General features: G+C 52.3%; 1 protein-coding gene across 3 annotated transcripts in view; it reads right to left on the reverse strand.

The window, feature by feature from the left end:
- The window catches only part of MYLK (myosin light chain kinase), a 171,876-nt gene that overhangs the window by 50,129 nt on the left and 109,043 nt on the right, over positions 1-12,704 (reverse strand). For all 3 annotated transcript variants that reach the window (XM_058661988.1, XM_058661987.1, XM_058661986.1), the window contains one exon: positions 9,437-9,523. In XM_058661988.1, coding sequence (XP_058517971.1) covers positions 9,437-9,523 — 87 coding nt within the window. The remainder of the gene's footprint in view (positions 1-9,436; positions 9,524-12,704) is intronic.

Raw genomic sequence — 12,704 nt, forward strand, 5'->3', positions numbered from 1 at the left:
CTGGCGTGGGCAAGTGAACTTGGGGGCTGAGAGATGGGAATTTATGTGCAGCCAAGAAGCCTAGGTCAGAATGCTAGAGAGGCTACCATGCTATTCTAACGGCAACCATGGGCTGGACTGGTTGTTTCTTTAGGTGGGGGAAAATGAATGCAATGAGAAGGGACCAGTGTGTGACCCAAGGCAATGCATGATGGGGAGCTGGGGACCCTGGGAGGAGGAATAGGAAAAAGAGAAGGCAGGGTTCTGGAAGCCCCAAGCGTGAGAGGCCCCACATGCAGAGATGGAGGGGTCAGAAGCTTCTCAAGAAAACGGGGGTGGAAATCAGTTAGTCAGAATGCTAGAGGTGAAAGGTCTGGGCTGAGAGAGAAAGAGTTGGAAGACAGAAGACCAGCATTTGGCAAAAGGGAAGCCACAGACCCCAGGAGGGGCCAGCAGGGAAGCCGTAGCCCATAAGAGAGACTGGAGCAGAGCGGGATGTACAGGTTACCAGGGATGGCCCACAAACTCTGGCCCACTTTCCCCTGGGCCTGCTGGCAAGGGAAATACCCTCAAGGGAGGGGAGGAGATAGACCATCATGGGAAGCTGTGTGGAGCACTGTTCCTGCTGATCTGTGTCCCGTCAAAATCAGATGCTGGAACTTCAGCGCCCATGCTGAAGGACGGGTGACTGGGGAGAGACAGCTAGATGCACACACTCAAAGAAGAGACTGAGACGTCACCCATCTACAAGCTGGGGGAGGAAACCACGAGGGAACACCCAGTCTGTGGTGTGCAGTTCCGGCAGCCCCAGCTTATGAATGCAGCATGGATAGACTGTGACAGGGAGTAGGTAGGCAACAGAGGGCTGACAGCTCCTGGGTGGTAAGTTAAGAGTTTGTGGTAGAGGCAGCGGCACAGCACACATGACCTGCCCCATACGCTGGTTGTGGATGAATCTATGTGGCTATAAGAACAACTCTAAGATCCATCTTTCAGTATTATATTTAAACAGCATTTCAGGTCAATATTTGGTTGTTTCTCCTATAAAAATGGAGCTACTGCTATTTCAAATTGGGTGGCATTTGAAACTGGTTTGGTTCCTATCAGTGAAAATAATTTTGAATCCTAACATTGTTCTCTATCTTATTCTATACATATTTTCTGTGACTATCAGTTGTGTTTTGGGGGCAGGGAGGATGCCTACCTGCCCAGGCTGGAGTTCCTGCCTCTGGCTCCTGACTACAGCTTCCTGTTAACAGCTCCTTGGAGCCAGTGGAGACGTCTCAAGCAACTGGGTTCTTACTATCCTGGTTTGGTTCCCCGGTCCTGGCTTTGGCCACAGCTTTTCCTGGGCTGTTGTGAGCACTCAGGGAATGACTCAGCAGATGGGGGCTCTGTCTCTCAAATTAGAAAACAACAACAACTACATTCTTGCAGGAAGCTGGGCTCAGTAGCTGGGGTTCCAATCCAGGATGTCATTTCCTCTTTTCTCACTTGGTTCTAATCCCAACCAAATGTAAACAACACACCTCACATGTTCCCATTTTATGAGAAAGGAGTCAGAGTGTCATAAAAGTCAGGTGATGTGCCAGGCTCATAAAACCAGGTGTGGGTGAGCTGGAAAGGGGGCTCACAGCCCATGCTGCCCTGGGCGGAGTTGGGGGAAGTCTGCTTCCTTCCCTTTCGTTTCCCCTCCAGCTGCACTCTGCTCCTTCCCCAGACCAAGACCTTGGAATCCTTCCTCAGGGGTGGTCCTTGGCAGCGATGCCCCAGGCCCTGGAGCACAGCTAGAGTTTGAATCATGCGCCTTGGCACTTGTTAAGCTGTGGCTTCAAGCATGCAATCTAACCTCTTGGAGCTTCAGCATCCTTGTTTGAAGGACAGGAGAAGAGTAAATAAAGCGTGCTGTAAAGAGTTGGGCTATACTTGTAAAGAGAGCGGAGCACAGAGCCTGGAGGGCCTGTTTGTGCACCAGTCTCAGCCACTTCACTGCAACAAACACACTGCTGGGGCACAGCTCCACCCTCTGGGACAAGTTGTCCCTTCTGTTCCACTTCACACCCATACTACACCTCTGTTGGGTCCCTGGTGCACCCTTCTCCCTGACTCCAGCCCTCAGCAGAGAGACACTTGCTGGCCCAGATGCCCAGCCTGAGTTTCCTCTCCTCTGGCTCTGTCCCTTTCTTACTCCTATCCTCTCTCTGTCTTCTCCCCCTATTCTCCAAGCGGAGTTTCCTAGAAGGGGAAACAAACCCAGCCTTCTCTGCAAATTCTATGATGGCCACAGGACTAATGACCAGAAAAGGAGGACGGGCACCTCCACTTTCCTTGAGGGGTCAGCTCAGGGGAGAGCAATCAGCCCGTACAGCACGGCTCCTCAAACCCTGCTGCTGCTCTTGGAGTTGTGCCCTCTCTTCTACCTGTGTTTTCCTTGGAGTCCACCCTACCATCCAGTCACCTATCACCTCCCTGGGCCATGCCAAGCACACACACACACATACAGCATGCCTGAATGTCCAAGTCCTACAACATTCTCCCTCAAGCAGTTTCTTGTCTCCATCATCCCTCCAGCTCCCTCCCTGCCCCCATGTAGGTCACCTGTTCATGATTCTGTCCTACCTTCCTTCTCATCCTGCCACTCCCCACATCCCCACCCTTCACCTTCCAGAGTTCAGTCTGTACCCACTTCCTAGACCTAGGGTCCCCCAGCCCTATGTTAACACACCTGTCACCCTGTGACCCAAGTGATTTCTTTCAGATGCAAATCCGATGCCATCCTGCTCTTGGAACCTCCTCAGTGGCTTGCCACTGTTACTCAGGACCCCACAGGGCCTGCCTGATGTGTGCCTGTCATTCATCCCCACCCTTCTCTCACTGTTCCTTCTTGGTTCTCAAACTGCAGTGTGTATTTCAGATACCTGGAAACCTGTTAACAAATCAGATCCTAGGCTTACAGGTACAGCTGCTGGTCTCTGTGCTGACTTGAAGCCAACATGTTAGGCTGGGTGTCTTCCCATCTCTGCAATACCAGCCTTTGGCTACACTTTCAGCCTTCAGCTCTTCCTGCATATCCTGGGCCCCATCCCTAAGTTGACTCTCACCCTTTCTTCGGACAGGTTTCTCGTGTAACACAACTGCTCCACTTGGCTCATAACACCCTGCACCAGGCCCTGTCATGGCAGAAACCTGTCTCTGGCACACACACAGCCCACTGGGCAAGCTACCACAGCTCCAGGGGACACATCTAACCTGGAATGAGTGTTTGATAAATACAATGAAGGGCACGAGCAGAACTGTTCAGGGTCCCTGTTTGCCGGAGAATGAATGCCCAGGGAACACTCCACTCCCGCCCCACGGACCCTGATAGTGCTTCAGGCATCAATTCCAAGGGACCAGGTGAATACTTGCACACATTTTATTGGAAAGAAGTCTTAACTCTGACAGCTCCTGGGTGAAAGCTATTAGGTGCTGAGCCTAGATAGGCAACTGAATCTAGAAGTGAAGCTGCCTGGCAAGTACCCTGGGTCTAAGCTCTGCATCTGGAAGCCAGCTGGGGAAGCTGGGGCCAGGCAGGGCTGGGTGACCCATCTGCAGCTTCTGCCCAAGCCTGCCCAAGCCCTATCTTCATTCTGGTCTCAGGAGCCTTCCTTCCATGCTGGGAGCAGGGCAGCGCCTTATTGAGTGTCTCATTGAGTTACTTGGACTAAGGGTAGGGTAAGTGAGTCCTGCTCTTTCCCTTGCACACACGTGTGTGCGCGCGCACACACACACACACCACCTCCCAGGAGTGAAGAAGGTGAAGGTCAGAGAGGAGAAGTAAGGAGCCAGAGTTAGCAGTCTTGGGTACAGCCAGGTTCTCTGGATCTCAGCCTCTCTGGGGGACATTTCCCTTTTTGGGCAGCAGCTGAAAATAGACAACATCAAATCCTTCACAATTCCCCAAAGCCAGTATTAGCTTTCTGCCAAAGGTTCCCAAAAGGGACATGGGCTGGTGTAAAACCGCAGTGGTGGTGGTGGGTGAGGGGGTTATACTAGCCACGGGACTGTGATGGCTGGCAGGGTGAGGAGAGCCCAGAGATGCAAGGCTAGATCTGTTTGCCCTGTGCTGGGGCAGGTTCAAGATCCTGGTGACTTGCTTCTCTCCCCTGTTGCGCACACACAGGCCTCTTTCATCCTTTCAGACTGGGATGAGGGTACAGGGAGAAACATGACTTGTTTTCCCAGAAGTAATCTCTCTGGGCAAGTTTCCTATCCACCTCCGTCACAGGAGAGGCTGTCAGGATACTGTGAGGATGTTTGTAAAGGAAGCTGCCCAGCAGTGCCTGCAGGATCGGGGAGGTACCCTCCAGGTGGTTCCTGTGGAGGGCCTATCTTGCCCTTCAGTGGCTCAAGGGACACTGGGAGAGTACAAAGGGAATTCAAGGTGGTAGTAGCTCAGCAGGTAGCCACCACAAAGTACACACACACACACACACAGGCAGAGGCACAAGCGTCAGAGCCTGATTGTTCACAGTGACCCACCATGGGGATCAGATGGTATAGAGTGACCAAGGCCAAGAAGGAAACAGCAAAGACACTCACTCTACTCTCCCAAGGCACAGAATGCAGAGCCCTTCTAATATGGAAGCTCATGAGCCAATTAAAAGCATGCAACATAAACACGCTCAGGAGCCAGCCACTTCTCTGATCACTAGAGCCCCTGGAGATGCTCACCGATCTCTTTCCAAAGGACCTGCAGCCAGTAGGGTCGCCTCTGTTATTTATTTTTCAGAGCCCTTTCTTAAGCCCATGGATCTGTCCCTCACTCCCCAAAATGCCACTCATCATCTGGAATTCCCCCTCCAGCCAGAACACCTTAAAGCTGGCCCTTATGCTAAAGGTCTCCTCCTCCTGTGTCTGCTGCTGTGTCACCTCAACTATGCTTGCTGTAGCCCTGGGCTCCTCCACCCAGATGACATAAGCCTTATTTGAACTGTGTCACTCCAAAGTTTTCTAGCCAGTAGCCTGCTGTCACAGCTGGGAAAGGCCTGGGATTGGCCAAGGGACCCTTCCCCCTTGGAGAGAAAAATAAGGCAGTTCAAGGGGATGGAAGACTTGGCTCAAGTCCACCCATTCAAGACCCTGTCTCCTTTCTAGCCTAGGAACTTTGTTCTTATATCCCATGCCTAAGCACTGCTCTGGGACAGCCTAGTAAACTGGTCCCAAAAGATCCACCATGGGTGTCCTTGCCTCCTCACATGACCCTCTGCTCCACTGGGGCAGCCATGGGCCCTTCCTCCCTAAGCCTGGGCACCTGTCTTTGGCTCTGTCTCCCAAGGTAGGGGAGGACCTGCTCTAGGCTGAAGGAATACATAAAGTGTTTTGGAAGTGTGGTGTGTTCAGTGCCCATCAAGAGAAGGAAAAGGTAGCCACAAACAGGATATTATGGGGACAACTGACAAAAAAAAATAGAATGTAGATGTGGATTAAATAATAGCACTGTTTCAATGCCAAATTCCAACCTCATAATTCCATGATGGTCATGTTCTTAGGAGCAGGAAAATCCAGTCAGCTAGATGTTCTTCAGTTTGGTTTAAACTGCTATCTGTCTACATAAAAGAATAATAGGGGAATCTTCAAGTTTATGGATAATACGGATTCCAAAAAAACACTAAGTGTTGATTTCACAATATTTTTTTAATCAGAATAAATGGGTATCTTCAGTCCATTTTTTTCAACAAACCTTATGAAGTACCCTCATACGCATGGAAGATGACAACAGACCAAAATGCAAACAACTGATGAGTTCAAGAGTATACAAGAGCCCCTTGTCCTATTCTTGCAATTTTTCTGTACATTGGAAATCTTTGTCAAAATAGTTGTTTTTCAAAAATTCTCATTGAGACATAACAGCCCAATAGTTTGACTGGTCTCATGATCCAGAGAAGTCTACTGGCCTCTGCCCTTTCCCTCCCAGCAGCCCTACCTGCCTTCCCCTGCTTCCTCCAACTTGCTGCTACAGGCCAGGGGGAGCTGCGCCCAGCCTCATGCCATTGGGACTAAGGACAGTCCCAGGACTACAGAGAGGGGCACATGTTGTGGCAGAGACACATGTTTGGACTGGAATCACCCTGAGTGGTTCTGTGACACCCTGAGAGGAGGGTCAGTTTACCTCTCTATGGCTCAGCTCCGCTCTCCTGCGGGATGGGAACAATCATTTCACAGCCCAGTGAGACTCGATGGAAATGGGGGGGACTCATGCAAAACATCTGGGGGTTACATCTGCTGCACGGGTGTGGTTCCAGCAGCTTATGGGGGTCAGGTACCCTTACAATGCTGGTGTAAGCTCCCAGCTTATCCTGGGGTGATGGTTCAAGTTGCCTCGTGTATCAGTGGTGGGTGCCTGGCAGGTTCCCTTGTACTTCTGTCACTTCTCTCCCATTCCATGGCCTGGGCCTTCCCCTCAGGCTGCCTGGTACTGCTGGGCCGAGGTGGGTGGGGCTCTCAGGCCCCACGGATTGGAGCTATTCTCTTCCATATTCCACAAGCGTGCCCGCAGGATAGCTGTCCCAGCTGGGACAGGGGAGGCTTCCACGTATGCTAGACAAGAAACTTGCAAAGAGGGATTTCCTCCTTAGATTAGTAGCTTCCTGACCCTGGGCAGAAATGCACGTGCATACACACACACACACACACACAGCCCACCACTGGCGCAGTCAGAGCTGAGCAGGGCTGGCCGGTGATGCCCTATTGCAGTTGGCATAATCCCATTTCTGGTGGGATTTATATAACTGTATATACCTGAAAAGAGGGACCCTGAGTATATTTGAGAGGGAGTGAGTGGAACTGGAGGTGAAGGATGCTCATATGGTACTTCGTGAATTTCTGTTCTGTTTAAAATATTTAAGAAGGCATGCATGGGTTTACATAATTTATGGAGTTAGTAAACAACACCGACTATCCTCAAAAGGGAGAGAATAGCACGGCAGTGATGCAGGCATCAAAGTCACTGCCTCCATTTCCCATCCCGGGGCAGTCATCTCAGGAGACTCCAGGAATAAAGTTCCCTGAGGTGTCCCTCAGGCACCCAGGGAGGTTTCTGAAGGATGAGAGTACAGGTGTGTAGCTCGGTGGAGGGGAATCAGTTCTGTCTGTTAACATTGGCTGTGCCCAGAGCTAATAGGTTTGGGGGTCTGGAGGTTGGATGTATGGGCCTGCAGAGGCATGTGAAGGGCCAGGGATGGTGTCTGCAGACACACATCCCTGTGCTAGGGTGTGGGGGTGATTTTCTAAGCCCAACACGGAAGTTCTCTGTGCACAGCAGAATCCCTGCTCAGTAGCTGAGCATGGCCTCCAGAAGCTGGTTCTGTGTGTGTGTGTGTACATGTACACTAGCCCTGCTCATCTCCTGATTAACGCTGACCTAGCCTCCCATACACGCATACTCGCCTTCCAGCTTCCATACCACCATGTGCTCTGCTCTCCGAGGATGTGGTCAGGAGCAGTCTCCCGTGCTCCCCTTCTGCCCCCACTTCTGCTGACCAAGACCGACAGCATGGGCACCCCCCATCACAGCTGGGTTTCCGTCTTGACCAGCACTGGCATCACCTGGGATGTAACCAAAGGCAGAGGCCTGGCTCCTACCGCAAGGCTCTGAGGGAGTGAATTAGCTGGGCTGCATGGGCTCAGCACTCCCCCATGGATCTCACAGCAGCTGGGGTGGGGAGTCACAGCGCCAGAGTCTAAGCATGGCAACTGGATCAGGATTTTCCATGCCTCCTGCTCTTGGGATGGAGTCTATTTAGGGTTTCCAACTTGTGTCTGCTCTGATCCTGTTTCTCCACCCTCATGGTTTTGCTCAGAGAGACTGGGAGCCTGCTCTCACTAGACTTCTTTCATAGCTACCTAGATGCTTTCCGACAATTTGATCAGTGTCCCCTGAGTGGACATCTAGGACTGCTCAGGTGGGTTAGCCATCACAAGGAATGGGTATGTTGGCCAGGCTGCCACCACAGGCTAAAAGCCAAGTATCTCTCTGCTGGCCTGGTTGACATACGTGCAGGCAACCCCTGCACATACATCACTAGGAAGAGAAGTAGGTTGCTTTAAAAGAGCAGAAAGAAAGAAACAGTACAAAGCCACCACACACTGCCACATACTAGACAGAGAAGCTGCCTTTGAACTTATCAGGCTCCATTCTGGTCCTCAGATGGCCCCCAGGAAGTAACTGCCTGTTGCCTGCTTTACAACAGAGGGCGCTGGAGAGGCCCACACAACTACACTTTCCTGAAAACCTAAGCCTTCAGGGAAAATTTACCTGAACAAAAACAGGTGTGCATGTGGGAGATATGGCTGCATTACAGCTGCTGAGGATCCATTCTAGGTCCTTTCTTCCATAATACACACACACACACACACACACACTCGTGCAATATATGCTACACTGTAAGTATGCAAATTATATTTGGTATGAAGATGAGCATGTTAACACAATGAGTTGAAACACTGTCTCTGACCTCAAAGTTCATCTTTCCTCCTGTTTTTCTAAGCTCTTATGATCTCCTTGCCACAGGTACAGGTGACTGCTGGATGGGGAAGGGGACATCCACAAAGAGAGAGGCAGCCACTGGCCATTCACACCATGTCAGGTGTTTCAGTGAATCCAGGCCCTTTAGGGAATCTATGGTGAAGGCAGGAGGGTGAGGCACACATGCCCTGACCTGGGGGAAGGGACAGTCCATGAAGCAGGACATGCTGTTTCAGGAGCTCCTGGGAGAGAATGGTTACTTGAAACTGGGTGGATTTTCAGTGGGATCTTGCCAACAAGGTGACTCTTAGAGGCAGGTACCATGGCTAAGGCACATTAGAAGGAATTTGGGGGAAGGCCCATGCACTGTGTGGCTTGAGTATCAGGTAGCTGAGTAAAGAAGTTGGGGGCAGAGCAAGGAGAGAGGGGTGGCAGCCAAACCACCTGTGGCATACTGTGTGCACCTATGTGACAGGGATGCCCAGCACACAAATGTGTGAGAGGGGTCATTTGTACGGGCTTTTGTAGGCACTGGAACCTCTGGATATCTCAAACTAGAGCAAAAAAGGATCAGAGCCACAGCTTAGAAAGCTCCCCCATGGGACAGGAGTGCCAGCATCCCTTCCTATCCAGCTCCCTGCTAATGTGCCTGGGAGGGCACCAGAGATGATCCAAGTCCTTGGCTCCCTGTATCCACTCCTGGCTTCAACCTGGCCCAGTCCTGGTCAATTCAGCCATTTGAGGGAGTGAACCAGTGGATGGAAGATTTCTGTTTTTTCTAGCTCTGACTTTCAAAGAAATAAATCTTCAAGGACTGTAAGCTTTTCCTGGCAGTGCCTATGGAAGCTCTTGCAGAGTGCAGATGAGAAGTGAACAGGTGTTCAGGGGCTGGGCTCTGGGGCGGCCTGGCCCTGCTGCTGTGAGGTGAAGAGGAATGAAGCACATACTCACTCTCTGTTCCTAGCACGGGGGGAAGGGAGCTCTTGGGCCTCCGGGATTTCATCTCCGGGGCCTTGGCATTCTCGCCGGCCGGGGCATCTGGAACAAAACAGGTGACAGGGACGTTAGCTCAGAGGTGTCCATGCAAAATTCCCCTCCCCACAATCATGGTTATGGGCCCCTTCCCTCTGCCCAGCCTTCCAACCCTACCACCTCACCCCCTTGTGGTGCCTGCATCAGGCCATGGCCACCTTCCCCCAGGAAAGCACCAAAGAAGGAGTGCCTGCTATGCCGGGCCTGATAAATCAGGTGGAGAGAGTACAGGCGCCCAGCAAGATGGATGGGTAGGCTCTCCCAGGAAGCTCCCCCACAGCAGTGTCCCGGGCAGAACTGTCTCCCTCTGCCTGTCTCTGCACATGCTTCTCCACTGGGGCACATGACCTGGATTCTCCCCACAAAATTCACTCTGCCTAGAATGAGGACTATCCTGCTGTGGACAGAGGGACTGCAGACCTGCCTTGGGTGCTGAGCTGGAGGGCTTACCACTTTTGATGTCTCAGGGCCTCCCAGGCCTCATTCCTCACTCATTTTGGAGATTCCTGCCACCACCCCATTCCTCACCCCTAAGCAAAGGAGACCCAGGGAAACTCTGCAAACCCCTAAAACATTCTCTTACCTGCACCACATTGGGCAGGTGCATGCCCTGCTCCACATTAATGCCACATGCATGGCACTATGGGATACTGTCCCTGGCTGGGCAGCAAGGAACAGTCACTCAACAGTCCTGCTTGGGTGGCAAAAGCCCTCACTGGGCCCCTAGCTGACTTCCCTGAGGACTTGTAAGAAATCTCCCCTCCTCTACCCAGAAATTCAGCAAAGGGGCAGGCTCAGTGGCTGTCACTCCCCCACTGAAAACACTTCTGGGGTTTTCAGAGTTGGGGAAATCACCCCCTTACACTCCTCACTGTCCATCCTTTTCCTGTGCCCCCCATCCCCACCCCCCAGGAGAGGAAGCTCACAGGGAAGGAGGGGGCAGTGGGACTTTCCAGCCAAGGCTTTGGCCACATTCCTGTGGCTTGGCTAGAGAGGCCTGGGCTTCTTTGCTGTGCAGCTGCCACTATAGGGCAGCCCTGGTTGATCTTGCCTGGCCTGGGCTCCTGGGACTAGGAGAGGCTCCTGGGTCCAGAGAGCCCAGAGTGGAGGGGTCAGGGGCGTCCACAAGTGTTTCTCCTTTCACATGGCATGTGGGTCCCTTCCTTGCTCTGCTTGTGGGAAGTCCTTGACTAAGGCCTAAACATGAGCCGGGCCTCCTTGCTCACTCAATGCCTACCCAGTCTCCATTAAGTAGGTCCTGAGCAGGATCAGCAGTAAGACGGTGTCCCCACCCTAGATGTGCCCTCATAGCAACAATGACAAGGGTCTTTCAGTAGGCCCAGCAGTGCTGACAGGGTTTGGGGGGGAGGCATAAAGCTGTGAGACACTTTCAAGCAGCCCTGGGGTGCCTGCTGATTTCCTAACTTCCATCTTGGCAGGAGCAAAGGCGCCCCAGAGGCTGAGTTGGGGTATGTGTGCTGGGATCCCTACCTCTAGAGCTGCCATTTGGACATGGAGGGGGACCACGGTCAACCTCAGTCACAGGCAAGCTCTCTGTACCTACCCATCAGCCCAGTGCTTCTTAGCCTTGACTGCATTAGAAGTACCTGTACCCAGGTATCTCACTAGCACCCTTGACCGTGGTTTAACTGGCTTGGGTTGGGATCTGGGCAGCAAGATCGTCCAGGAGGTGCACAAATGGCTCTAACACATGGCCAGCGGGAGTCTCTCCTCCAGGTTGGTGTGTGTGTGCGCATGCACAAATGTAAACACGGGTTTGGGGGATACATTGGAGGGGGTCTCCAAGAGCCAGGAGAGCCTGGCATTTGGCATTCAGGGAGTCAGGGTGCCTTGTACCAGGGGCACAGGGCCAGACTAAATCTTCCTTGTCCCAGACTAAATCTTTCCTTTTCTTTCCTTCCTTCAATGCTAGCACTTGTGACAGACACTAAGGACAATTTCCAGAAAGGGATTGGCAGAAATGTGTTGGTTGGGGTCTATTCTAGAAGGAGGGCACACAGGTCTGCCTGCTCCAGCTCTCTATCTCCCACTGAGTGCCAAGGCATACCAGGAGAGTGTTGGGAGAAGCAGGCTGTTCTGCTTTTTGAAATTCAGAGGTATACTGAGGCCCAGGCTAGCAGAAGCTGAGAACCCAGTTTTCCTGGATTCTTGAGAGAAAGGCAGTGAAGGGAGGGGATTTTTTTTCTCTCCCCACAGGGCTGTGCTGGGGTCTGGCAGAGGTGAGCACTAACTTGGGATTGCTTTAGGCAACCTGGGGAACTTGGGCATATCATAGGCGTTGTCCTGGGTCTCAGTCCATGTCCATGTCAGGGCCACAAACATGGATCTGACTTTCTCAACACCATTATGCCCTGAGGCCCAAGGTGACAACTCAAGCATCCATTGAGTGGAAGCCCATTGGGGGCTTCTCCACTTCCAGAAAGACTCCTACAGTGGCACTAGGGTATGAGGCTGGTGGGTGGGTATGGGGGTACACAAACTTGTAGTCACTACCTCCTGTGTCTTAGCTTTTCCATGTAGGCCAGCAGGAAAGTGGCTGGAGCCCCAGGGAGGGTGGCCCTGGTCTCTCCCACTCCTGTGCCTGCAACAGGAAGGTGGCGGTGGGGGTTGTTTCTTATGCATGCAACCACTGTGAGGTCTGGCTAGCAATGTGAGCTGCTGTGAGAACCAGAGGGAAGAATGGCCTGGAAGGACCGTGTGCTAATCAAAACCAGCCTTGTGCTTACATGGCTGCCCAGGGGGATAAAAATAATAGTAATAAAATTTAAGAGCAGCTTGTATTTTCTGTCTATTTTAATCATTTTGTGATGAAATGGAACTCCATTTCTAGATCTGAGCACACAACCCCCCTTACTCCCTGCCCGGAGCAGGGGCTGGAGTCTCTGGCTGACCTGGTTATGCCCCCCAAAGAGGTGTGGGGGAGGGAAATGGACAGAGGTGTGGGGATGTGGGGGGGCCTCAGCTGAGAGAGAACATGTCCTTATATGGATGGTGCCTCACCCCTCTCTACTCTTGAACTTAGAGCACGCCTCGCCTTGGGGCAGCATTCTTCTCCTCTGTCTCCCCCAAGAGGTTGGTTCCTGGAGCTTGGACCCTGGGGAGGTTTTGGGAAGCTTCTGGGACTCCCCAGGAGGGGGCCAGGGAGATGGGCTAGGCTCTAGCCTCT

Source organism: Ochotona princeps, chromosome 3 (assembly GCF_030435755.1).
Source record: "Ochotona princeps isolate mOchPri1 chromosome 3, mOchPri1.hap1, whole genome shotgun sequence".
Classification (NCBI taxonomy): domain Eukaryota; kingdom Metazoa; phylum Chordata; class Mammalia; order Lagomorpha; family Ochotonidae; genus Ochotona; species Ochotona princeps.